At 38.0% G+C, this 24,324-nt stretch overlaps 1 protein-coding gene across 4 annotated transcripts in view; it reads left to right on the top strand.

The window, feature by feature from the left end:
* Nucleotides 1-12,174, top strand: part of cdk18 (cyclin dependent kinase 18) — a 79,024-nt gene extending 66,850 nt beyond the window's left edge. For 3 of the 4 annotated variants that reach the window (XM_023292033.3, XM_023292035.3, XM_023292034.3), the window contains exons 7-16: nt 254-348; nt 463-525; nt 668-791; nt 1,183-1,303; nt 1,860-1,957; nt 3,291-3,396; nt 4,924-4,966; nt 5,062-5,152; nt 6,678-6,755; nt 7,289-12,174. In XM_023292033.3, the coding sequence (XP_023147801.2) occupies nt 254-348; nt 463-525; nt 668-791; nt 1,183-1,303; nt 1,860-1,957; nt 3,291-3,396; nt 4,924-4,966; nt 5,062-5,152; nt 6,678-6,755; nt 7,289-7,323 (854 nt within the window). In that variant the 3' untranslated portion in view covers nt 7,324-12,174. Of the gene's footprint in view, nt 1-253; nt 349-462; nt 526-667; nt 792-1,182; nt 1,304-1,859; nt 1,958-3,290; nt 3,401-4,923; nt 4,967-5,061; nt 5,153-6,677; nt 6,756-7,288 lie in introns of those variants that run through there. The other variant, XM_055010872.1, reaches the window with a different exon arrangement.
* Nucleotides 12,175-24,324: the final 12,150 nt, after the last annotated feature.

Raw genomic sequence — 24,324 nt, 5'->3', positions numbered from 1 at the left:
CTTATTGCCATGTCTCCCCTTCACAGTTACTATTGCACTAATGACATCACCACCAATGGCAGCACAAAAATCCACAATATTTTGACATTACTTTTGCACAGAGGCAGGTAGTGGTGATCGGTTGTCCATTTTTGCATGAAGTCATAAGGTCAAAAGATTAAGAGGTGTGATTTTGTTCCAGAACACAACTTTAAAGCCTTTGTGAATAAAATTATGGTTGTTGAGTTTACGTTCCCCTCCTCTGTCCAACCAGTGTCTCTGCTGAAGAACCTGAAACACGCCAACATTGTCACGCTGCACGACATCATCCACACTGATCGCTGCCTCACTCTGGTGTTTGAGTATCTCGTGAGTACATCTGCTGTTCACGATTTGCAAGTTTTCTGATGAGGTTGACCCCAGTTAGCAGAAAGAAATCTGGACAGATTTGGATGTGAACACTGTAACTCTTCTGTTTTCCAGGACAGTGACCTCAAACAGTACCTGGACAACTGCGGGAATCTCATGAGCATGCACAATGTCAAGGTAAAATTAAATGATTCAGATATACTTAAACTAACAGAATTTGCATATTTCTGTCAAGGCTACAAAGTTTTACTTTTAAAATCTATATTACTTTATAGCCATTTATCCAGGTCTTCTTTATTTTGATGCCTCTCCCTCGCAGATCTTCATGTTCCAGCTGCTGCGTGGTCTGTCCTACTGTCACAAGAGGAAGATCCTCCACAGAGACCTAAAGCCTCAGAACCTGCTCATCAATGACAAGGGCGAGCTCAAACTGGCCGACTTCGGTAGGAGGCAAAACACAAACATGCAGCACAGACATAAACAAAATGTAAATGCGGTCATAAAGACACCGACAGTTGGGAGTGAGATAGCTTGTTTCCTGCCACAGTGGCTTTCCAATTTTATTTTACTGCCACTCAGAGATCTGCTACGCTGATTACTTTAGCACCCGTACTTCCTGTATCCTAGCAACAGTTCCCCTCTCTCTGAGTTTCTAAAGTTTCGTGCTGGAAGTCAGTACATAAAGCCAACAAATACAGGCAATAAGCTGATCAAGGGACCTTTCCTATTGATGTTTTCAATCTGTCAAGTGTTTTATGATAACAAAGTGTGTGGGTGTTGGGGATGAGGTATTATTCGGCTGACTAAATCCATTCTGCTGCCTGTGCTGTCCAGGTTTGGCAAGGGCCAAGTCCGTCCCCACCAAGACCTATTCCAACGAGGTGGTAACTCTTTGGTATCGGCCCCCTGATGTGCTGCTGGGCTCTACAGAATACTCCACGCCCATCGACATGTGGTGAGTAATACTGTAGATATTTGCTTGAGGATTATTCTTTTTGTTCTCTTTGATAAATGCATTGCCATGGACCTCAGGGTTGCCCAAACACCAGTGCGGGCTGTGATCGTGCTAACATGCTGTTATCAGATAGATAACAAGCAGCTTGTGGCTCATCCAGGATTTCCATCACTCATTCCTACCTATGAAAACCTTCCAGGTCGTTAGCACAAATATGAGTCACAAAGGAGTGTAATTCACTTTTTATTAATGTGTTTTTGCTCACCCCCTCAGCTCTGGTAAACCACTGAGAATTAAATGTGGCTCTCTAGCAACCCAGCAGCCTTCTATGTACACCTAGCTGCATATTCTCTCATCAGAGCACAGGGTGCCTCTTCACAAATACCATCCTGCATTGAACAAAAGGCCGCCCACTCATACCATACTTGTTTGCACTTATGATCAGCACCCTTTGAAGCGTATGCGTTGAACACAGCCTCACCTAGAGTTCTAATGCATGAGGACTGTTTGATGTTTCCCCCCTTCATGCATCTTCATCTCCTTCCCTTTCTTCCAGGGGAGTCGGATGTATTCTGTATGAAATGGCAACAGGTCGTCCCTTGTTTCCTGGTGCCACCGTGAAGGAGGAGCTACATCTGATTTTTAGGCTCATAGGTAAGATGACAGCATGATACAGTGATATTGTAAAGGTCAGACGAAACTGTCCTGGGGCGTAAACAAGAAAGTGAGCCCTTTGGAATTACCTGCATCTCACAGTCTGTTAGTAAGGTCTGCAACCATGGTGGAAGTCTGACTTCACAACAATACCGGGAAAATGTTTTGTGGGCTTATTTAAAATAAGTTGCTTGTTTTTGGAAGAAACGTGTATGGCGTGAAAAGGGCTTGTTGGACCATCAAGAAAACATCATTCTACAGATCTATGATGGTAACCTGCAGGAACCGAAACAACCTGAAATCATGATGCTGCCACCATCGTGCTTTGTCTGTGGAATGATATTTTCTTTTTGGTCCAAGTTTTTTTTTTCCTCACCAAAATACAGATAAAGCACATTGATGGCAGCATCATAATTTGAAGTTGTTTTGCTTCCTCCAGGTTGCCATCATTGAGTTGAGAAAAACAGTTTCAAATTATGATGCTGCCACCATCGTGCTTTATCTTGTTGGTCCAAAGTGCCTTTTTCACACCATACTACAGATAAAGCATGGTGGTGGCAGCATCATAGTTTGAGGCTACTTTTATAAACTTGATTATGGTAACCTGGAGGTAGCAAAACAGCCTCAAATTATGATGATGCCACCACCATGCTTTATCTGTAGTATGGTTTAAAAAAGGCACTTTGGACGAACAAGAAAATATTCTACAGATGAAGCACGATGGTGGCAGCTTCATGATTTGACGCTGTTTTGCTGCCTCCACATTGTCATCATTGAATTTAAAAATTTGACTTGCAGGACAATGTAACAGTGGCTGTCTGAATATACCGAAGCTCAGTAGAAATTGGGTGATTCAGCAGAACGATGACTCTAAACATCAAAACACCATGATTTGAAACAAAGAAAAGACACCTTCAGGAGTGACCCATTCAGGGACCAGATAAGACAATGGAGTTATGGACTGCAGAGAGTTGTTCACTGGTTAAAATCTGAGTTCTGTAAGAAAAAGTGGTCCAAGCCCCGTTGAACATTGTACATGTCTGATCCACAGCTATCTGACTTAGTTTTTAAAGTTATTGCTGCCAAATAAGGTTTGACATGTCAATAAATCTTTAATAAATTTAAGGTGTTCATGGTATATTTTATTACAGCCCTGTGACTGTCTAACAGGTGTATTCTGTAAAGGCATAGTTTATTATATTAGTTTAAGCACACTGTGTTTGTCTTGTGACATAGATGAAGATGAGATTACATTTTATGACAAGTTATTGCAGGATATTCCGACAGTGTGACATCAGATGATCAAACATGTCTTTGTTTCATTGTCTCCCAGGCACTCCAACAGAAGAGACCTGGCCTGGTATCAGCAGCAACACAGAGTTTAGGTCCTACCTCTTTCCTCAATACAGACCTCAAGCTCTCCTCAACCATGTACCCAGGTAAACATGACGCATTTCTGTGTGCAGTTTTGACCTGATGATGGCGCTAGATGACAGTTATTAGTATTCATTCTGATTGGGACGTGAATGCATGAAGCAAATTTTTGACAACCCACTCAAATAATTGTCAAGATGTTTCACTTATAACCACAAATGTGAACCTCGTGCTGGTGCTAGAGGAAATCTCAAGGATCACTAAAGTCAGTATTAACCATGTATATTAACCTAGTAGCTGCTGGAATATTTTAGTCTTCCCAAGGTCATGGACTTACTGACCAGCATTTTGTTTGGTGCTGTCATCATGGGCATGCAAATAATGGATTAAAAACAGGACATTTATGTTCTAATTCACTGTTTTCACTGTTTTCTGTCATAAATTACTTATTGGTTAAAGCAGTTGCTTATATTTTTTAGAACCTTAACACGTGCATTTTCTGAAATTTCTCTCCAGCTTACAAACACTTTACAAAACTATGATTTAGTGTGTTTGACGGAATGATTTGGAAAACTGAACTGCAGACTTACAAGCAACCTGGGTAGAACATTTGCCATCAGATCAATATTCTTAAAATTCTGCAAGACCTGTGTACAGTCAGAACAAGAAATTAATCAAATCCCAAATATCCCAACCTAAGCAACCATAGTTTATCCGTATGCTTTGAATACAAACCATAGCTGTGACATTTAGTGCAAATATATGCTATATCGCAGAAATGTTTATTATGTTTAGATACCAAAACAAGTTGGTTAGGTTTAGGGATAGATTAGGATTTAGGTTAAAATAGAGGAGCTTCATCATTATAGTAACAAACCTTGGTCAAAAATAATGTTGGAAAAGGGATTGAAACAGGAAAAGAACGACTGCCACTGATTGTCACGGATAAAAAAATAAACATGTGGTTAAGGTTTTGGAAAACGCATTTTAAAAGTAATGTTGACAATTTGTAACAGGTAAAATACTGGAGTTTGTGGCTCTGAAGGTATCGCCTCACTTCCTCCTTTACACCTGTCATCATTACTATGGCCACTAGAGGGCAGTGATGTAGTGAAATCGTTTTCTTGTAGTTCTTGGTTGTGTGCCTGGGAAGCGCAGTGGGAAACTAAAAATAGTTTTCAGGAAGCCTTCATTTTAACTGCAATTAATATTTTAAACTCATGAAACTGAACCATCTATTTAAATATATCATGTTTCAACCTTTAAGAATTTTATTTTTATGTGATGCAGTAATGTGTTTTATACTTTGGTGGTATTATGTCATGTATTAGTCGTGTATGTTACATGTTCAAATACTGCTTTTATGTTTTATGTTTGTCAGCTTAACATTCCCACTCTAGTAAAATTCTATTCTGTTAAACTGTACAAGTACGTGTCTGGTGTTCTCTGGTCTTTGGATTAGTTATATAATGGAATTATTTCTTTTAATGGACTGAAGTTTGCTCATCCGTAACAGCCATATTCATATTTAGATCATATCATGCATAAATCTGTCCATAATACCATCTGAACTTTTGATTTGTCTCTATCAGGTTGGACACCGAGGGGATCGACCTACTATCTGCTCTGCTGCTGGTATGAAATAAAACCAAAATGACCTGCTTATGAAACAGAACTGAACTGTTGTTTCAGACGTATTGAAAGCAGTTGTTTTTGTGTCCTGATTGCAGTACGACACCAGGAGTAGAATCTCCTCTGAAGCCGCTTTACGCCACCCCTACTTCCTGAGTATGGGGGACAACATCCACAATTTGGCAGACAGTAAGACCCACAACACACACCCACTCTTGCGTTCACACTGTAAGAGCCCCTCAGGTGTACTTGGGGTCCACAGGTATTACCATCCACTGTGAATGAGCCAGTAGAAAGAACACAAACAACAGTCAATACATAGGACAAATAGCTGGCTACAGAGAGACAGTGGAGAGTTTGTAATTATGGAAAAGACCAAACAGAAGTATGGCGACATCAGCAAAGACAGTGCCAGATGAAGTTTGTACACGTCGGCTCATTAATGAGGTTCTGTTTTTTACAGTGTAGGACAAAACTAAAACTCTCACACATGGATTTAATGGATTTAACTAACTGCTCATTGACAATGTCTTAATTATTTATCACATCAGATTCATTCCACACTCCTTCCTTCCTCCTCTCACATTTTTGTGTAACTTTGCAGAAAACCTTGCAGTTTAATTTTAGACGATGGCTCAACATGCAATCTAAATACTTTCCTGCTGTATTAACAAATGACTATGATTTGCCACAACTGATTTTTGCTGCACTTTATTAATGCTTCTTTTTGCTTTGGGTGTGTTGCCACTTATGTTACTGACATGCTGGAAAGAGAAGACATTAAAATTCAATCTCATCTCCAAAACTGATAATTGAAGTTGCCGTATGTATATTTTTGACCCAGGAGATTTTGTCATATTTCCAGAAGACCTGTAATAAATCTATGAAAATAGCTTAAATGCTTGATAGTCTTTTGGTGACAATGATGCATGTTTTTCAATCATTCCATCATAGGAAACTATGGTCTTTACAAGTGTGTGTAAACTTTGGTTCACGACTGTAGATAGTCCACATACACTACTGTTCAAAAATTTGGGGTCAACAAGACATTTTCATGTTTTCCATGAAAACTCACATTTTTATTCATGTGCTAACATAATTGTACAAAGGTTTTCTACTCATCAATCAGCCTTTCAACACCGTTAGCTAACACAATGTAGCATTAGAACACAGGAGTGATGGTTGCTGGAAATGTTCCTCTGTACCCCTATGGAGATATTCCATTAAAAATCAGCTGTTTCCAGCTACAATAGTCATTTACCACATTAACAATGTCTAGACTGGATTTCTGATTCATTTAATGCTATCTTCATTGACAAAAAAATGTTTTTCTTTCAAAAAGAAGGACATTTCTAAGTGACCCCAAACTTTTGAACAGTAGTGTTGCAGGTTGGTATTCAGTTGTGAAAATTACCACGTTTGTGAATTTGTTTAAGAACTCTGGAAGTCAGCCTAGAGCCTCAGATGGATAATCCATATTGATCAATTGGAACAAAGAAGAATTCACTCCAAACAGCCAATTTTCAATTGTCCCTGCAGTTGTTTGGAAGGGAAAACAATGGAATTGAATGACACGTCTTCTTAAATTAGGGATGCACAACATGATTTTTATCATAAGGTGTATGTTTCCTTATCACAGCAACACACTGAGATGTTTTTTTTTTGTTTTGTCTTTTGTGTGCTCTAAAATTGTGTTATTTTTTCTTTGTTTTAGCTGCTTCAGTATTTTCCCTCAAAGAGGTGCATCTCCAGAAGGATCCAGGCCACCGCAGCTCAGTGTTCCAGCCTTTGGGTAAGACAACAAGATTGATCTCACTGCAAGCTTCGAAATATAAATAGAATGTGTGGGTCATTACATCTTTTAGTCAGTGTGTTTTTTAATATTACCCATGATATTCTAATATTGTATTTGTTTATCAAATCTCAAGGAATTTCACAGGAAACTTTGATTCTTTAATAATCACATAACAGAATTAATTCCAGTTGTGTTTGACCACAATGTGCAAAATTCAGAAGTGTCTGCAGATGTATTTTGCTAATTTATTACTGCTAAGAAGAGTCTCAGAGCAAGTGAAATGAAAATAACCAAAGAGCTGTCAGCCATTAAGCATTCCAACAAGCTCTTTTCTACTAAATAGTCTCACTATGGCTTTCTTTTCAGCTGGAGAGGCTCAAAAGAAGCTTTAAGGCCTTTATAAGATTGTTTTACTTGTGTAGCATCAAAATCTTAAATGGAGAGAAGTCATTGAAAGGAAAAGCATGAGTCATTGTTTCTTTTCACTTGCATTGTTGACTGTAAACAACAAGCGCCAACTTGATTTTCAGGTCGAGCAAAGAACCGAAGACAGAGCATCTTCTAGAGGCCCCAAAGAGGAGGAGAAGAGATGCACAAAAAGAAAGAGGAGCTCCACAGTCATCGAGGCCACACAACTCAACACAACACACCCACCATCCGTATGCACACTCCTACATTTACACACAAATCATGTGCACCCACTCATTTCCATGGCAGCTGACCACCATGGAGACACACAAGGTTTCTGGAGACTAATTCGTACTGTACTTGAAATGCCGCAGCTGAAATACACTCTTCCTCAACACACACAAACACACACACTCTTGCACACATATGCACAATCAGCGATACTGCACACGCTGCCGTTACTCCCAGTATAAGGCAGAAGTAAGTACACCCCAGTGTAATATTGCATAAATGACAGTGATTCAAAATTGTATCACTTCTAAATAACTGCTTTATTTTGAAGTTGTCAGGTCCAGTATTTCCTCTTACACACTTTAAAGCATTCTTAATGAAGAATATATTAAAAATACAGGCCTCAAAGTAAAAACACCTCTGATTACCGTCATACAAATTAGAAAACTCATGATCATTGATACTAAACTGAGTACACCTTTGATTTCCAGTCAGCCTAATTCTATGAGCATTATTTTAAAATTACCCGTAGACAACAGAATTTTCTCAGATTTGGACCCCTGGGTCTACATCATGGGTCCACACGTAAAATAAATGCCAGAACAAATAAAAATTCTGATTGTAAGACTTCACAAACATTTGAAAGCCAACTAAATATCAGTCAAAACACAGTTGCAGCAGTAATCAGGAGGTCTTGAATGAGCCACAGTACCACTCATCACAGCTGCAGTGACCATCCTATGACTATTATGATGTCCTCTAGCCTCCGTCATATAGGTCAGATCCCCAAGGAATAGTATTTTCTTTGTAAGTTCATCCAGATTGAAAAAAAAATGTTGAAACCACTAGACTATTACAGTAAAAACCAACAAAATGCTTCAGTATCACATAAACAACATCAAATCTGAGAGCTAATTTCACCGCTTGTTGTTTTCCTTCATGGGAGTAATTAACAAATGTTTCAATTTACCAGTTAGCGACAAAAATCCCAATAAACACGTTTAAACAGTTTTTTTTTCTTCACAAAGACACTTCACAAGTGTCTGAAGCAAAATCAAATTCACCTTCTGTGATATTATCAGTCGCAGGTCAGAAGAGTCCCAACATGGCAGCTACGTGTGTGCAGCGTCACTAGATAGTCTTGAACTTGTACGTACAAAAGCAGTCCAGACATCACAATAGTAGCATCCCACTGTTCATCTGCAGTACCTCTATTCACATGTAACACATGACGCTGAACCTACCACAATAATTGTGACTATAAACCTCTATAAAAATGGATTCCTGTGGGCAGACTTGCCTTGCTGCAGTGCCCATGTGTTTCAGCTCGGTGTGGGGCTTCTGTTCCATACAGTGTTAACAGCTGACTTTAACTCCAGTTTTTTGAAGTTGCCTTAGTAAACAGTGCATGATATACATATATTTTCTTTTGCTTGTGAAGAATCTATATTTGATCTAGTGTAGCCAGCGTGTTTAGGAGGCATTTGCTTTGTGTCTGTAAATAACTCACTATAAGTGTAAGTATTTCTTAGTCTCCTATTTGCACAAACCAGAAGTGTCCTCTGAAGCCTGCTCCCTTCCCTTTGTGTCTTTCCTTACGTGGTTCCAAAATATCTTATCACAACTCCATTTATTCATTATTGTTTGCCAGTTGACTGGGAACATATCTCCTACAGGAACTTTCTAGTAGCAATTTGTTCTCAGTAGGAGTCACCGCTACCCATTACGTTTTGCACAACTGTAGGGAATAGCTTACATGCAGTGAAAAGAAACTCTTCTGTCAATACATAAGAAGTGAGAATCTTCCTTCATAGTCCCATGTGACTGTTTGGGTTTGAACTCAGAGGCTATGCTTCTGCACCAGATGATTAAAAAAATGATTTGCGGACACAAAAGTGATGGGAGCTCGTGGCTAAGCGACACTCTCCTCACTCCTCAATCTGCCCTGATGCTGTCTTCTCCCTCCTCATCTAGTGCTGCTGCAATCCAGAAGAAAAGTAAACTCTTGACAGGGGTTGAGGTCACATTAATGAAGGTGTGAGTGAAATTGTTTATCGAATTAATGGTGCAATACAAAAGTCACTAAGAGTCTTAGTGGTAATACTGTAGTGGCTTTTCTTTTGTCGTAGTCTTCTTCCAACTGTGCTGCACTTTAGGATCAGCCGATGTACTTGTTTCTCGATTTTGATTGATTAAGAAGATAGATGGTGGACTGGACTTAAAATGTTACCCTTGGTACATCTGTGATGATTCAACTTGCTGTAGCTCTGTGAAGATGCCTCCTCAGTTCTGTCTGACTGATGGAGAGATTCCCAAACAACACTTTGTATGTTAGTTCACACATTGAGAGTCTTTAAGATCACATGAGGATCTCCTCAGGCCAAGACAGGACAGTCTTCCTACAGCTAAAGACTGAGGTGAACTTATCTGCAGCCATTCCATTCTCTCTACCAGCTTTTCCACCAGAGGAACTGTGCCTAAATTTCCGGCAACAGTTTTACACTCCAAACTGTCCCTCTCTGGGTGGTAGTACGTTCTGAAGGACCTTCAACATTCTTTGAAGCAATATTATAAACCTGTAAGTGTAAGCATTTAGTTTTCCCTTTAGTTTGTGTTGGAAATACTGAGTACAGAGCAACACAAGACATTTGAGAGCAGAGTCCAGGCTTTCTTGTCCATTTATGCAGATGACAGCATATAGAGGGAAATTTGACAGTTTTGTTCTTTAGATAAACTAGTGTCACTAATATATTTGTGCTGAGGGAATATTTAGCCAAAGAGTTTTCTCAGCTGTAGTCATCATAGCATTAAAGTCCAGTGCTGGTGGGGAAAAAAAAAACATTTCAAGAAGACAAGAGATCATCTGAGTGAAAACAGAAGAACTAGGACTCCATTAAAGGCTGGGTTACACTGAAACAAAACGACTCCCTATAAACTGTTGTCTATCAAAAACCCAAAGTGGTTATAGTTGCCCCAGTGGCCACAATCAAATGTGTCATGACAAACCTAACATCATAGAAGAACCAAGAAAGAGGGATGTTGATGTCATTTTTAGGCACTTTTTCTTCTTTAGTACTCTTTGTGCTGTTGTACCCATAACTAAAACACAGATCACTTTCTAAATAATCAACAGGAAACTTCACTGATGAGTTCAAATCTAGCCTGCTCTCTCACTCTTTACACCTGGACAATTTACTGGATAATGTGGATGTGCTTGTCAGATTGTTTGTTTTAGAAAACTTTGGAAAAGTGGCGGACGTTGAACCCTCAAAACCGACATAGTAAAAGTGTGGGGAGATTCAATTTGCCGCTTGACTCTCTATAAATCTATAAATTGCTGGTTTCCTTTAAAACAAGATCCTGGCACCACAGTTTACAATAAGATCCATCAGTGTCTTAATACAATTGATTACACATCCACAATTAGCCTGCATGCAAGATGCAAATCTGAATATTTCAACTAAAGCTTCACAGAACTAGTAGGCACAATCCTTAGTTAAATTCATCCACACAAAGATCAGCTTTTGTCTTCTCAGGTTAGCTTTATTGACTCTTTGCTGCATGAAACATGTTATGGGCCCAACACCTCTGCCATATGGTGTTAGGCTGCATTAGACCTTTGCATCGTATGCGCAAAACAGGAGACATTCATTAATTTAACTGAATGAGAATCAACGGAAAGCACCGTGGCCTCAATTTCAACCTTTCCTAACTTTTGCAATGTCATCTAGCGAGCAAAGCTCTTCATATCTGCTGCTCCACTGGTCACCACAACTTCTCAGAGTTTCATAGCATTATAATCATCTGTTTTTGAAACCTGTCAAACTAGCAGTCAATGTAAATGCCCCAATGATCCACAAGGAACCTTTGCAACTCTCAATAAATGAACAACACAACGAAGATTTGGATTGAAGTTGGGACTTCCTGTCAGTCAGTCAGGGCTGTATAAGTTTGGACGAGTCTGGAAATGGGTTCAATGAATCTATAACCAGTCTAGCTGCCTTCTGCGTAGCTTGAATGGATGACTCGATCCACAGACTTACTGGTCATGAGATCCAATAAAAGTGAGGCTGTTCGTTGAAGATGGAGGTAGAGAAGCTGTAATCAGAAAGCCGGGTGTCAAGTGCCTTTAAGCCAAGCACTGAACCCCTAAACGACACCATCAGGGGATTTCTGCTTGTGTACGTGTGAAGAGACAGATGCCAGTGACAGTAAATGAATAGCCGGTGAAAGTTTTTCTACCTCTGCGAGTGGAGAATAATGTTGTGACCATCCAGACTTCTGTTTAGCTGTCAGCGAGTGAGAGCTCAGAGGTGAGGAAAGAAATTCAGGGCAAACCTGCAGGTACTTCAGAGGGATGTATAGCTGTGGATGTTACACTTCCAACCTTCCCTTCACCCCTCCCTCAGTGGCAGAAGTATTACTGTGTGTTTAGTTGTGGTACATGAAGCTATTTTAAATACTGTAATGAAAAAGAAATAATATATATGTATTTTAACAGATGTTTTCATCTTTTTCAGTGAGTTTTACGCTGTTAAAAAGACATAAAACAAACGATAGAGCACTGTATTTAAAGTTAAAACAAAGAAAAAGAACTGCAGATGATGTCTAAATGTTTTATAAAAGATAAGTTTAGATTTTGTATGAGATGTGATATTTTGTGTGATTTGTCTACACTGTTATAAGATGAGAAATTGAATGTACTGTGACTGCCAACGATCATCAAATTGATTGAATAATTAATCAAATAATGAATAAATAAAGTATTGAAATTCTGGGGGACTGTCATCTGTCTTTTTTAATTTAGATGATTAATTACATGATTGAGCTGACATGCGGTCGAGGAACATCACTACCCAAGAAAAGCTGCAGTAACCTAGATGAGCAGAGTGGTGGTGCTATTGGACAACTTCATGCCAGAACAGGCTGTTCACTGTAGACAAGGAATGTCCACATTTCTTTCCAAATGGCCAGATTTTATAACGTAACAGTGCCTTTTTGACATACTTTTAAACCACAGCAAAAGAATTCAGTAGACATGCACTGTTACACATCAATTTCATTTTCAGTGTCATACCCATTGTCATTGGTTCAAGGGTGAAATAGCTTTAGAAGCACTAGCTAGGAAATATCTTGCACCTTATAACCATGTTTTTTCTTGTCATTCCAAGCCTTATTCCTATTAATATAAACATTAAGTTTAGCTAACAGCATGTTGCTGCCATTAACAGTCAACTTACAAATATAACAAAGTAACTTTTAGAATATATTAAAAGTGAAAATTATTTTCTTTTAGGTTGCAAACTTGCTCATGTCTTCTGGAAACAAGACAAAATCTGCTGGGTCAAAAATATACATACAGATATGATAATATTTGATTAAATCAGGCTAAAATAAGGGTTTAGTCTGGTCTCCCCAAAGTGCCCATCAGGAGCCTGTGGACTTTGCTAAAGAAGCAAATTTGTGTCAGAAAATCAACATATTTAGATGAACTGCACCAATTCTGTCGAGAGCACTGTTCCCTCTAAACTGCACGCGTGCGCAATTGCGCACTGCCGACACGCTCTCCGCGCACAGAAAATCTGCACTGTGCACAAAAAAAAAAAAAAATCCAACCTAAATTGTAAATAAAATAAACACGTAACAATTCATTCTGTGCTATTTTTCAATGTGAGTCAGTGAGTGACGGGTGACTGGCTGCTGCAGCCAATGATGCGATTCACATACGTATTTACCATAGACTGTATATAATGGTATTTACGCAGCTAATCAACGTCAGGCATCCTTATATGTAGCCACCATTGTAACATGTAACCAAAGCACTCTGTGTATAACGCCATAGTATAGGATGTAGTTCAGAAAATATCAAAGTATAGTATGCTTTACTCAAGAATAACATAGTATGGCCTGTAGTTCATAGTACAGCATGTTGGCAAGAAAACAAAACAAAACATAGATTATTATGTGGTTCAAAAAGCACAAAATGATAGGATGTTGCCTAAAATTGTCATGTATGATATGTGGTTCAAAAAATGTCATAGTGCAGTATATTGTCAAAATAGTATATAATCCAAGAAAACATCAGAGTATAATATGTTGTCTAAAAAATGCCATAGAATAATAATTTCATTGCACAAGTAAAAGTATAGTAACTTTTAAAACTGTTCGAATTCTTATATGTTGCTAAAAAAAAAACTAAAAAAACTAAAACAAAAAAAAACGTCACAGTAATATGTCAATTAAAAAAGCCTATAGTATAGCGTGTCGCCCAACAAACATCATAGTATAGCATGTCGCTCTAAAAACGTCACAGTATAGCCTTTAGTCCACAGCTGTCAGTAGGTGAGGAGCAACACAAAAACAGTCCAAACGCTGGTTTCCAGAGGGTTAGACAAGTATTTATTTGAAAGAGGAAGTTTACAACAACACAACATGTGAGGGGGTTAAAAGCAAATGGGTGTTAGTAAAATAAAAATAAATAAACAGAACTAAAAGTGAACTTCATGTTGACATTGATGGGCATTCCAACCAGGAACAAAGTAAAAGATAATCAGTACGAAAAAAAACTCTTCTTGTTCACCTCTTAAAACCCCAAAACACACCACAGTAGCACCCTAAACTAAAACTACCAATGGGTTTTCTGTTTTCCTTTCTGAACAATTCAAAGGTCCCTCTCTATCTCCCTACACATCCACCAACCACTGGAACACATCTCCAAAGTTCTGCCGGGCCAGCTCAGCTTCCCCTCAGAAGAAGTGCTGCCACCTGCCAGATGAAGGAGCCTTTTGAGAGGCAGCTGGCATCATCATAGTATAGCCTTTGGTATGAAAAAAACGCCATAATATACATCATATATTGTACAAATAACAAGTCAAAGGAAAGAGACATACATTGTAGAATTGTAGTAATTGTGGGCTGACTGATTTACTGATTATCAGTATTTTTTTTTTACTGATTTACAGTAATAAATACATTTAAAAATGGCGCTACTTTCGCTCTGAACCTTTATCTACCTGTGGTCGCTCTGTCTTCTGGAGTGATTTGATTGGTTATACATCACGAATAAAACTCCTTTAACTTAACATCTGTAAACAAAACAAAAACGTATCAACAAAGTTTCCTGTTAGAGTTTGTGTTCTTCTAAGTTTAACTCAAGATTTTAAATACTTTCATTTACTGCAAATGAATATCTACTCCAAATGTCTCACTAATAATCATTATCAGCCTTAAAAACCCACAAAACACCCCTCTATACTCAACCACACTTAGTACAGTCCGGTTCCCCCTTCTATAAATCTGCTTGGAATCTTCCACTTCCTGTTTGTCAAAGTGGCCTTCTAACTGGACAAGTTTTGTTGGAGCTCATGCAACAAACATTTTGGGTAACTGCACTTTAATATGGATGGATGACAATGAATTAGAGTCTGTTTTAATGAGAGTGAGTTAAGATGTGTAGCTCTGTCATTAAATGGGAAATTATTTCCAAGAATTCACAGAGAAAAGTCTGAAATGTTTGCTAGGTTAGCGTCCCACATGTTCTTTGGCTCAGCTAAAGCTAACTCTCTCCAACTTCTGGATCTCTTGAGTTGCTTGTTGTTAAAATATCTTGCTGGAGGTGCTGAAGCTCAAAGTCTGAGATGTTTGTTCAAAATAAGCTCATTCTCAAGTCTTATCTAAACTGTCCTCTTTTGTTTTAACTTTCCCTAAACTTAGGAGTTAATGACAGAGCAGCACATCCAGACTCAGTCTCATTTATGTAGAGATTAAACTTCAGTGTCATTCATTGATGTTAAAGTGCAGTTTTTCAAATGTTTGTTGCACATGCTCCTGACCAAACCAGTCCAGGTGGAAGACGATGTGAAGAGAAAGCTCCAGAGAATGAACATCACACATTTACGTTGGAAATAAATGTCCTTTAATTAGACATTGTCATGCAAAAGTTGGATTTCCCTTTAATGATGTTCAAATCTTTGTTGAGTGTTTTGTTGATGTTGGTTTCTAAATGTTTTTTGACACTCGGCCCCAAAGATTAAAACCTTCTACGCCTCACAAGCTGCAACAATTCACACATTATCAACTATCATTCTGACTAAACTAAGATAAAAAGTGAAAAACTGCCTGATTCCTGCATCATAAATGTAAATCTTTTTGGTTTTTATGACAGTAAACTGAATATATTTGGGCTTGACATTTTATAAACCAAAACAAGAAATGAATTACTGGAGAAAACAACAGATTAATGGACAAAGAAAATGTGTTTTCTAACATATATGGCTGAATTACTCCAACATTACAAGATACATACAATTTTAATTCAATTTTATTTATATAATGCCAATTACAGGTCAAATTGTCTCAAGATGCTTTATTTTTATATTTTTTGTCATATTTAAAATATGACAAAGTAAGAAATTTAAACCTCTTGACTAATCCAATTTATTATTTGGTTTTTAAGAGACTAATTGACAATTCAAACTTTCTCCACTAAAACTAATAAACATGAGGTCAAATAGTAGGAACAGTTTTAAATACTGCAGTCCCACGACGACAAGAATAAAGTTAACAAAAACTAAATCTGCTGGTGGATTCCATGAAAGTCCTAATAAAGGATAATAAAGTGTGATACTAAAGGTTTGTGGTGCTAAAAATCTCAAAGTAAAGATATCGAGTTGAACATCTGGATGGAGGTTGATAAAAGTTGACCTTCTTTCATTTCTCTGGAGCCGACGCCATGGATTTTATGGATGGTGGTTAAAGACCTGCTCTTCTAGTCGTCTTCCTTCTAGTCGCTGTAAAAAGTCAGTCCATCCTGACCGACTTCAACACCTCTTCATGACAACTTGTTCTGCCTCCGACCTCGTGGAAACTCAAGAAACTCGGGAAAACCTGTCGAGACTCGAGGAACTCATCGAGACTCAAAGAACTCGTGGAGACTCGAAGAACTTGTCGGGCGGGGGAAGCTGTGGTGGGTGGTGGGGGAGTAGAGGGGGGAGGCTGCCACCCACCTCCCCGCCTACTCTCCGCCCTGACTCCACCCAGACTCCGCCTTGCCTCCGCCCACATGGTCACTTCAGGAATTACGATGCCAAAGGGACGACGAATTTATTTCTTTTTATCTGATCTGTAGCTCAGTGAGTTAAGGATTTGCCTATGGAGCTGCAGGTCGCTGGTTCAAGACCAGACCCTTCTTAAATTTTATCAAATTCCTGACAAAGACAAAGAAAGAAAATGCCGGTGGCGGGTCTTGAACCAGCTACCTTCCACTTGGTAGTCTGTCTTCTTACCCCCTGAGCTATACGCTCAGATACTAATTCTTCTTTTTTTTGCGCATTTATCATCTATTTTTTGTCGTTTTCGAGTTTTTTTTTAACTTGAGTCTCAACTCGACCGTTTTTCTCAGGAGGTTGGACTTCAGCCTTTGTGCTGGAGGGTGGAACCCTCAGTTCCAAGACTTTCCAAGCCTCCAGACCTCCCGAGTCCTCAGGACCTGAGCTTTCAGACAGTCTGAGGGGTGAAATTTTCTAAGTCCCACAGTAGTTCTCTGTTAGATTTAACTTTCAGACAGTCCAAGGACTGATGTCTTGTAAGTTTCTGAGTAGTTCTCTGTTAGTTTGAACCTTCAGACAGTCTGAGGGCTGAAAACCTAAAAGTTCTTGAGTAGTTCTCTGTTAGTTTGAACCTTTAGACAGTCTGAGGACTGAAATCTTAGAAGTTTCTCAGTACTTCTCTGTTAGTTTGAACTTTCTAGTTAACAGAAGCCTTAAAACTTGTGACCATGAGTCTTGATTTCACATTTAGACCATCCATCTGAGTTCTTCTCAGACTTTCACCTGTGGGTTTTTTAGAAATCCTGAACAAACTTTGATTCTCTTCACTGAACAGTAAAGTTTGTGGAGATCAGAAGGTAACATTAGTTTGATCAATCCCTTCAACTACTATTAGACTTTATCTGGAAAGCAGTTTTCTTAAATGAGTTCTTAGTAAATCTGTCCACAATCAAACCAAGAACATAGAAAGAGGAAATGTTTGAAGAATCAACTTGATGTTTTCATTTCAGACTAGAAAACGCTTTAAGATCTTTATGTTTTTGCTCTTTTTGATCATTGTTTCTTCTGTTTAATTTGATCTTCTAAAGTTTAATTGGTGCCCTGTTAAAGGTTTTATCTTTAGTTTGATTCTTCTTAAATGTTTAGTTTTGCTCTTTTCTCACCTTTTATTCCGTTCTAATGTCTGATCTGATTTTGAAATGTTTTGTCTTTTTAACGTTTGTTGTTTTTTCAAATGTTTTATCGGCTTGTTTGAAAAATGTCCTTTTCTTTCCCAATGTTTAATTTTTCGATTGAATCTTTAAGGTTTTTCTTTTTAAATGTTTTACCACCTTTGAATGTTTTTTAATGCTTCATTGTATTTTCTGTTTAATTCCTATTTAAAGTTTTATGTCTTTAAGATTTAATTTTCTAATTAAACATTTCTTAATTAAATGTTTTGACTTTTAAAGGTTTAATAATCTAATTAAATGTTTTGTATTTTTCTAAATGTGTAATATTCTTGTTTAATTGTATTTTTTAAATGTTTAATTATCTAAAATATTTCATCTTGAATGTGTAATATTTTTGTTCAAAAATTTTTGTTTCATTTCATAATTACATGTTTTGTATCTTCCATTTAATTATCTAATTAAATATTTTGTCTAACATAATGTAATTGTATTTGATGTTTAATTTTCTTTTTAAAAGTTTTATTATATTAAATGTTTTTTCCTTTGATTTAATTGCTTTTTCACTGTCATTTATTTCTTTAATCTTTTTTTTCTGTCAAGAATTTAACTCCAACCTTAAAAATGAAACCCTTAAATCAGAATGAAAATACTTCTGTTGTCACAATCATGAGTTAGTCAATTATTCAGTTTATCAATTCAACTTTATTTGTTTAGCACCTTTCACACAGATTACAAAACTAAACAAGCAAAGAGAAAAACCTATGCTAAAACTATGATTAAAACTCAAAAACAAACAAACAAACAAAAAAAAAAGATTTAACATCATAATAAAATATGTTGTGTCCAGGGGATGGAGGGAGTTTATTGAAGTCTTCTTGGGCTCACATGGGAAATCATTTAAAATATAAACTTGATATTCAGTGTAAGGAAACTGCAGAGCGACAGAAGAACCAACAATATCTCCTGTTTTCTCCTTTAATGAGTCGACTCTTCTTGTGCTTTCAGACCAAAGAACTACAGACTCTTCACAACCTGCTCAAACTCTTGGTACAGGACCTCACCACACGGGTCAAGAAGGTTTCTGTCTCATTTCTACTCTGAAGCTCACCTTCTCCTGCTCAAACTGTTGACAAATGTTTCTGCTGCTCTAAAGTCTTGTCTCCAGAACTTCCTAAAAACTCTCAAAGTCTCTTCTGCTGCAGGTTGCTTTGTAGAACTGTTGCAGAAAACCTCACTAAACCACATGGAGGGGCCTCAAGATAGTCATCCAAATGAAACCATACAAAAACCAAACTAGCACAACCCAAACACTAAAGTCTCCTGCAGCCTACCAGAGAACCTCTGAGAACAGAATCAGGACAGGAACTCTTACCTTCTGGACAACCAACGCTGGTTCTCAAACAAGAATACAGAATGTGTCTGACCAAAAACCTCTAAAGACTCACTACAGCCAAGATAAAGACACAACTCAGCTGCACCAAATCCACTAATCACTGCACATATTAGCACCATGTACTAACTGTGGCTAAAGAACACACCTTTACCAAGACAACTATCCAGTACAAAGCCCTAAAACACACCAAGAAACACATTAAAGCCTATTTTACTGCTGGAAGCTGCAAGCCAACACCTAAAGACCAAACTAAAGCAACGGAGCCAAACCCAGTTTACTGGTGAAGAGAAACAGAGGAAATGTTTGACTGCAGCTAAATAAAGCAGGAAGACACTGAGCTGCTCAGGTGTTCCTGATAACACCAAGCAGCCACCTGGACAGCCAATAGGAACACAGCTTCCTGGAACTCCAGAGGGCTGGGTTAGTGAAGGAAATTTAGTTTAAAGTTGAAGCAGAAAGTTAACAAAGAAAGTTGAAAACCACCTTCTGATCCCTGAAATCTCTGAGTTTTCACACAAAGAACACCTGAACATGTCAAACTGGTTCCATAGTAGAACCATCATTGTAAAAATGTCATAGTATGGTGTGTTGCTCAAAAAACATTAGGACCCAGCTGTCAGGGGACAAACATGTAAGAAACATGAGAACAGAGAGAACCCAACCAGTAGGTCACAGTTTATCATCCCCCAGTCATCTCCTGAAGTCCATATGGTGAGAGACATCAGTATCTGGTTGTTAATTTACCAGAGGATGCTTATAATCATGCTGATGTGGTCTGTACTCTACAGTATTTTAGTGACTCAATAAATGCCTCAGTTTTTTTTTTTTTAATGCTTTTTAGTTTTTAATAAACATTTAATAGCCTATATGTAATCAATAAATGGCCTTTGCTTATCTTACGAAAAACTCACTCAGAACTCTGATATGTTAACAGTACTAAATAAATCAATAAATACATGCATACACACAAAAATAAGTTAATACATTAACTGTGTTAAGATAAGATTTAGATTTTTTAAAAAGTTGTTTATGTTTTTGCAGAATCCAGTATTGCTCACTGGTTGGTCATTACATTTTGTTAGTTTGATTTCACTGTTTAAAATGATGCCACCTCTTTTCAGACAGAACCTGTGATAATAAAACAATACAAATTTTTTAGTTCCGTGTTAATAAAGCACTTAAAGCTTTAAGTATGGCTAAATGCTTTTTTCAAAATTAAATATATCACTCCTTAGGTGGTAGTGGCCCCAAGTTCAGTAAAGTTGGAAAGATATTCACAGATTCGGACTTCCAGCATCAATAACTCGTTAGATATAGGTTGTCAAAACATAAACGGTGCCTCTTTCCCATTGTTGCAAGGCAGACAATGTGCTACAAGCCCAGTTTTATCAAAAGTAGCTGTCTTTCAAGCTACAGGAATAACATTGGTGTCTATGGAGTGAACAGGGTCCGTCTGCAATTTGCAAAACTGCTGCAACAGTAAAGAGAGACAATTATTCAATAACTTCACTCTTATACATTGTAGTGTCACTAAAATCACTGCAGCCTTCAACTGGCTCCTGTTGACAAAGTGTTTTAACAGAAATGTAAATGCTGTAATTTGATTCTTTTAATGAACCATGTAACTTGAATGGATGTGATGCTGGTGTGACCACAGTGGACACGTCTGATGTTGCTCACAGTGGTCCAAGGGACGCTCAGGGAGTTTGTGTGTTTGCTCAGACTCATGAAAAATTAGAGGGAACATTGGTCGAGAGGATGGTCAAAAATACAAGCAGAAGCTTGTGGATGGCTACCAAAAGCACCTAATTGAGTTAGAAATTTCCAAAGGTAGCTTAACCAGATATTAGCATCGCTGTATGTACATTTTTGACCCAGCAGATTTAATCATGTTTCCAGAAGACCTGTAATAAATCTTTAAAAGAACCAGAATGCATGATTGTCTTTGGTTTTCTGACACATGGGTTTCAATGGTTCCAGTTATAGGAGTCATTGAAAACTCACTGCCATGATATACAGTACTGTTCAAAAGTTTGGGGGTCACTTACAAATGTCCTCATTTTTGAAAGAAAAGCATTTTTTTTCAATGAAGACAACATTAAATGAATCAGAAATCCAGTCTAGACATTGTTAATGTGGTAAATGACTATTCTAGCTGGAATCGGCTGATTTTTAATGGAATATCTCCATAGGGGTACAGAGGAACATTTCCAGCAACCATCACTCCTGTGTTCTAATGCTACATTGTGTTAGCTAATGGTGTTGAAAGACTAACTGATGATTAGAAAACCCTTGTGCAGTTATGTTAGCGCATGAATAAAAGCGTTAGTTTTCATGGAAAACATGAAATTGTGTGGGAGACCCCAAACTTTTGAATGGTAATGTATATGTGGTATTCACTGCCCACATCTGTTCCAGTTGTTCCTTCAGTTCCTAGTACTTCTTGAGGTTTCATCTTCTTTCTTCTTGATGCTACTATCAGCTGCCACCTCTTCTGCTCGTTGTCAACCACCATCAGGTTGGTTCTGATCTTAGCTCTGTTGTTCTCGCCACTTTGGTGGTTTTCCCCACTGTAATCTGGGGAATTCTGGTCCATACTCAGCACAGATGTTTCTGTACACCATCCCAGCCACTGGGTTGTGCCTTGCTGTCCCAGCTTGCATCTTGAATTTTGCTATTATGTGTCTCAGGTGCCTCTTTCCACAGCCTACATCTGGACTCCTGTCTGCTATGGTTGACCCCTACCAGTATGGATCTGGTGGTCAAGGCCTGCTCTTGTGCCTCTGAAACCAAGTCTAAACAAATCTGCAAAAATAAATCTCACAGTCTGGGATCACCACAATTCATCAGTGATGTCCTGGTTCGAGGTTTAAAGACCAATATATTTACCTACAAGAATTTCTGAGTCTTAGGCAGTAGGACAGGAATGATTTCATGCAGAGAAATGACACACTGACTCAAATCACTTATTTTTCTGAGATATCAATATTATTATTTAATTATCTCCAAGACACATCCAAAATTTTGTTTCAATAACAAATTATTTGGCCAAAATTAACAGATTTTTGCTGCACTCTTTTTTTTTTCTTAGTCCTTTACTCCCGTTGTGCACAAAGTTTGGTCATTCCCATGTCACCTGTAGAAGCTGTACTCCCTGTCACGACCAAAAAAAATCCACTGATGTCGAAGGTCAGCGATCCAGTTCCTTCACCAGAAATAAGGTCGGCGATCCAACTCCTGCACCAGAACAACGAACCCTCGACTACAGTCCGCGGCCACGGTCACTCCTGGCGGCAGAATTCAGCGCTGAGCTGCAGACACAGCTTTCCCTTCAAAGCTGATTCACCTCACACAGTCCGGTCCGCTATTACACAAAATATACATTTCAGACAATACGCTGGAAAGTCCCCGGTTTGGATCCTGTTTTCCTTGCTTCACAGAGAGCTACCATTATGTCTACCTCCCTCTATAGCCAGCATGGAAAAGAGGAGAAAAACGTGTACAACGTAGTTCTGCTGCCACCTTAACTCGACAGGCTAAGCTAAACATGCTACACACACACACGTGTACACTTAGTTCCACCTACACGCAGCTAAATCATTAAAACCCTGGCCACATAACTTTAAAACATCTAAACAAGTTATATATATAACAACAGTCTACGTACATTTTATGTATGAACACACACGTTATCGGAAATCAACAGTGCGGCAACTTCTGAACATTCACTGTGACTAAACCGTAGCGTTTAAATCTTAAACGAATTATAAATGATAGAAAAATGATGTATATGAGCTTACCTATTACACAAAGTATACATTTCAGACAATACGCTGGAAAGTCCCCGGTTTGGATCCCGTTTTCCTTGCTTCACAGAGACCTACCATTACGTCTATCTGCCTCTACAGCCAGCATGGAAAAGAACGTGTACAGCGCAGTCCTGCTGCCACCTAGAGGAATTTACCACCAACCGTTCATCACTGCTGCAAAACTGTCGAAAATAACAACAGTTCATAATGAAAAGAAATAAATGACTTTACCAGGAATTTTATGTCTGAAACAGTGCAATAGGAAACTCATACCATCTGGATTATTTACTAAATATTATTCTATCCACATGGAATGTCCCACATAATTAATACTTAACAAAGCCATACTAATTTATTAAAATGAACTCTTAAACGTGCAAAACATCTGCACTATTTTAAAAAAATTTCAAGATAGAAATTTTTAGGTGGGTTACACCTCCATGACCAGAACCTCTTTTCTGTCCTTCAGACCTTTTCTAGCCACTGGTAGAATTTCTTATCACTCCTCAGCAAAATCAAACATTTATCTTGCAGAGGCCAGGACACACTGTTCCAGTTGTGACTAAGGACGTTGTTACTAAATTAATATTTGATAATAAATCTGTGTGTTGCATTAATGGGTTACATATTTGTACATTGATTTTTGAAGATTTATCAGAATTTTTAAATAGTCTTTTATTGTTATTACACATTGTGGTTAATGACATTATTTGACATATTTATGTTTTCTATAATTATGCTTTCAGTGGTATAAAAATGCATCATTTTACTAACTTTCTGTTTCTAATCAAACACAAAAACAGGTCGGGGAAGCTAAAATGCAAAAGTAAACACATGTTTAAGCCCTGCCTAAGAAAAGACCCCCCCAACAATGTGTTTCTGTATTCAGCATGAATAATCTCAGCTCACGCCATGAAAACAATATGACATGTCACAGTTCTCTAGGTTGCTGAGAAGATGGTTTTATTATTTAAAGCAACCTGAGCATCAGTGGTTATTCCTAAGCTACCATTTGTGTTTGCTTGTTATTTTTGCTGTTATGAGCAGCTGACTTCTTGTTCTTGTCAAAGCAGAAAGAGACACTACAGCTCTGAGATCAGTCCTATGAAAACAAGAGACAGACTGGTGTGAAGAAGAGTCAACAGTTAGTATAATAGTGTAAAAACTGTAGCTGCATGTGGACAATGGAAACCCTGTTTTACTAACTTTAAATAATCAATATTGACAAACTAACGGTTAATAATTTAATAAGATGTGTAGGTCCTTACTTTGGGTTTTAGCTCTTATATCCAGATTAATAGCTTTTTTTTGAATAACAGATAAAAAGTCTCGTCTAATCTATTTTCTAAGTTTACATTATTAATCTAAATGTTTCATCACAATGCCAGAAGAGGATGCAGGAAGCTTATGTTCTCTCAGCTCTGAGAAAAAAACTAAAAGAAGGCGGTACAGTCAGACATCAGCCAATCAGTCTCCAGCCAGTCAATAAGATAACTGGCTCTAAAG

This window comes from Amphiprion ocellaris, chromosome 5, assembly GCF_022539595.1.
Source record: "Amphiprion ocellaris isolate individual 3 ecotype Okinawa chromosome 5, ASM2253959v1, whole genome shotgun sequence".
NCBI classification, from domain to species: Eukaryota; Metazoa; Chordata; class Actinopteri; family Pomacentridae; genus Amphiprion; species Amphiprion ocellaris.
This window is presented reverse-complemented; position numbering and strand designations above follow the sequence as displayed.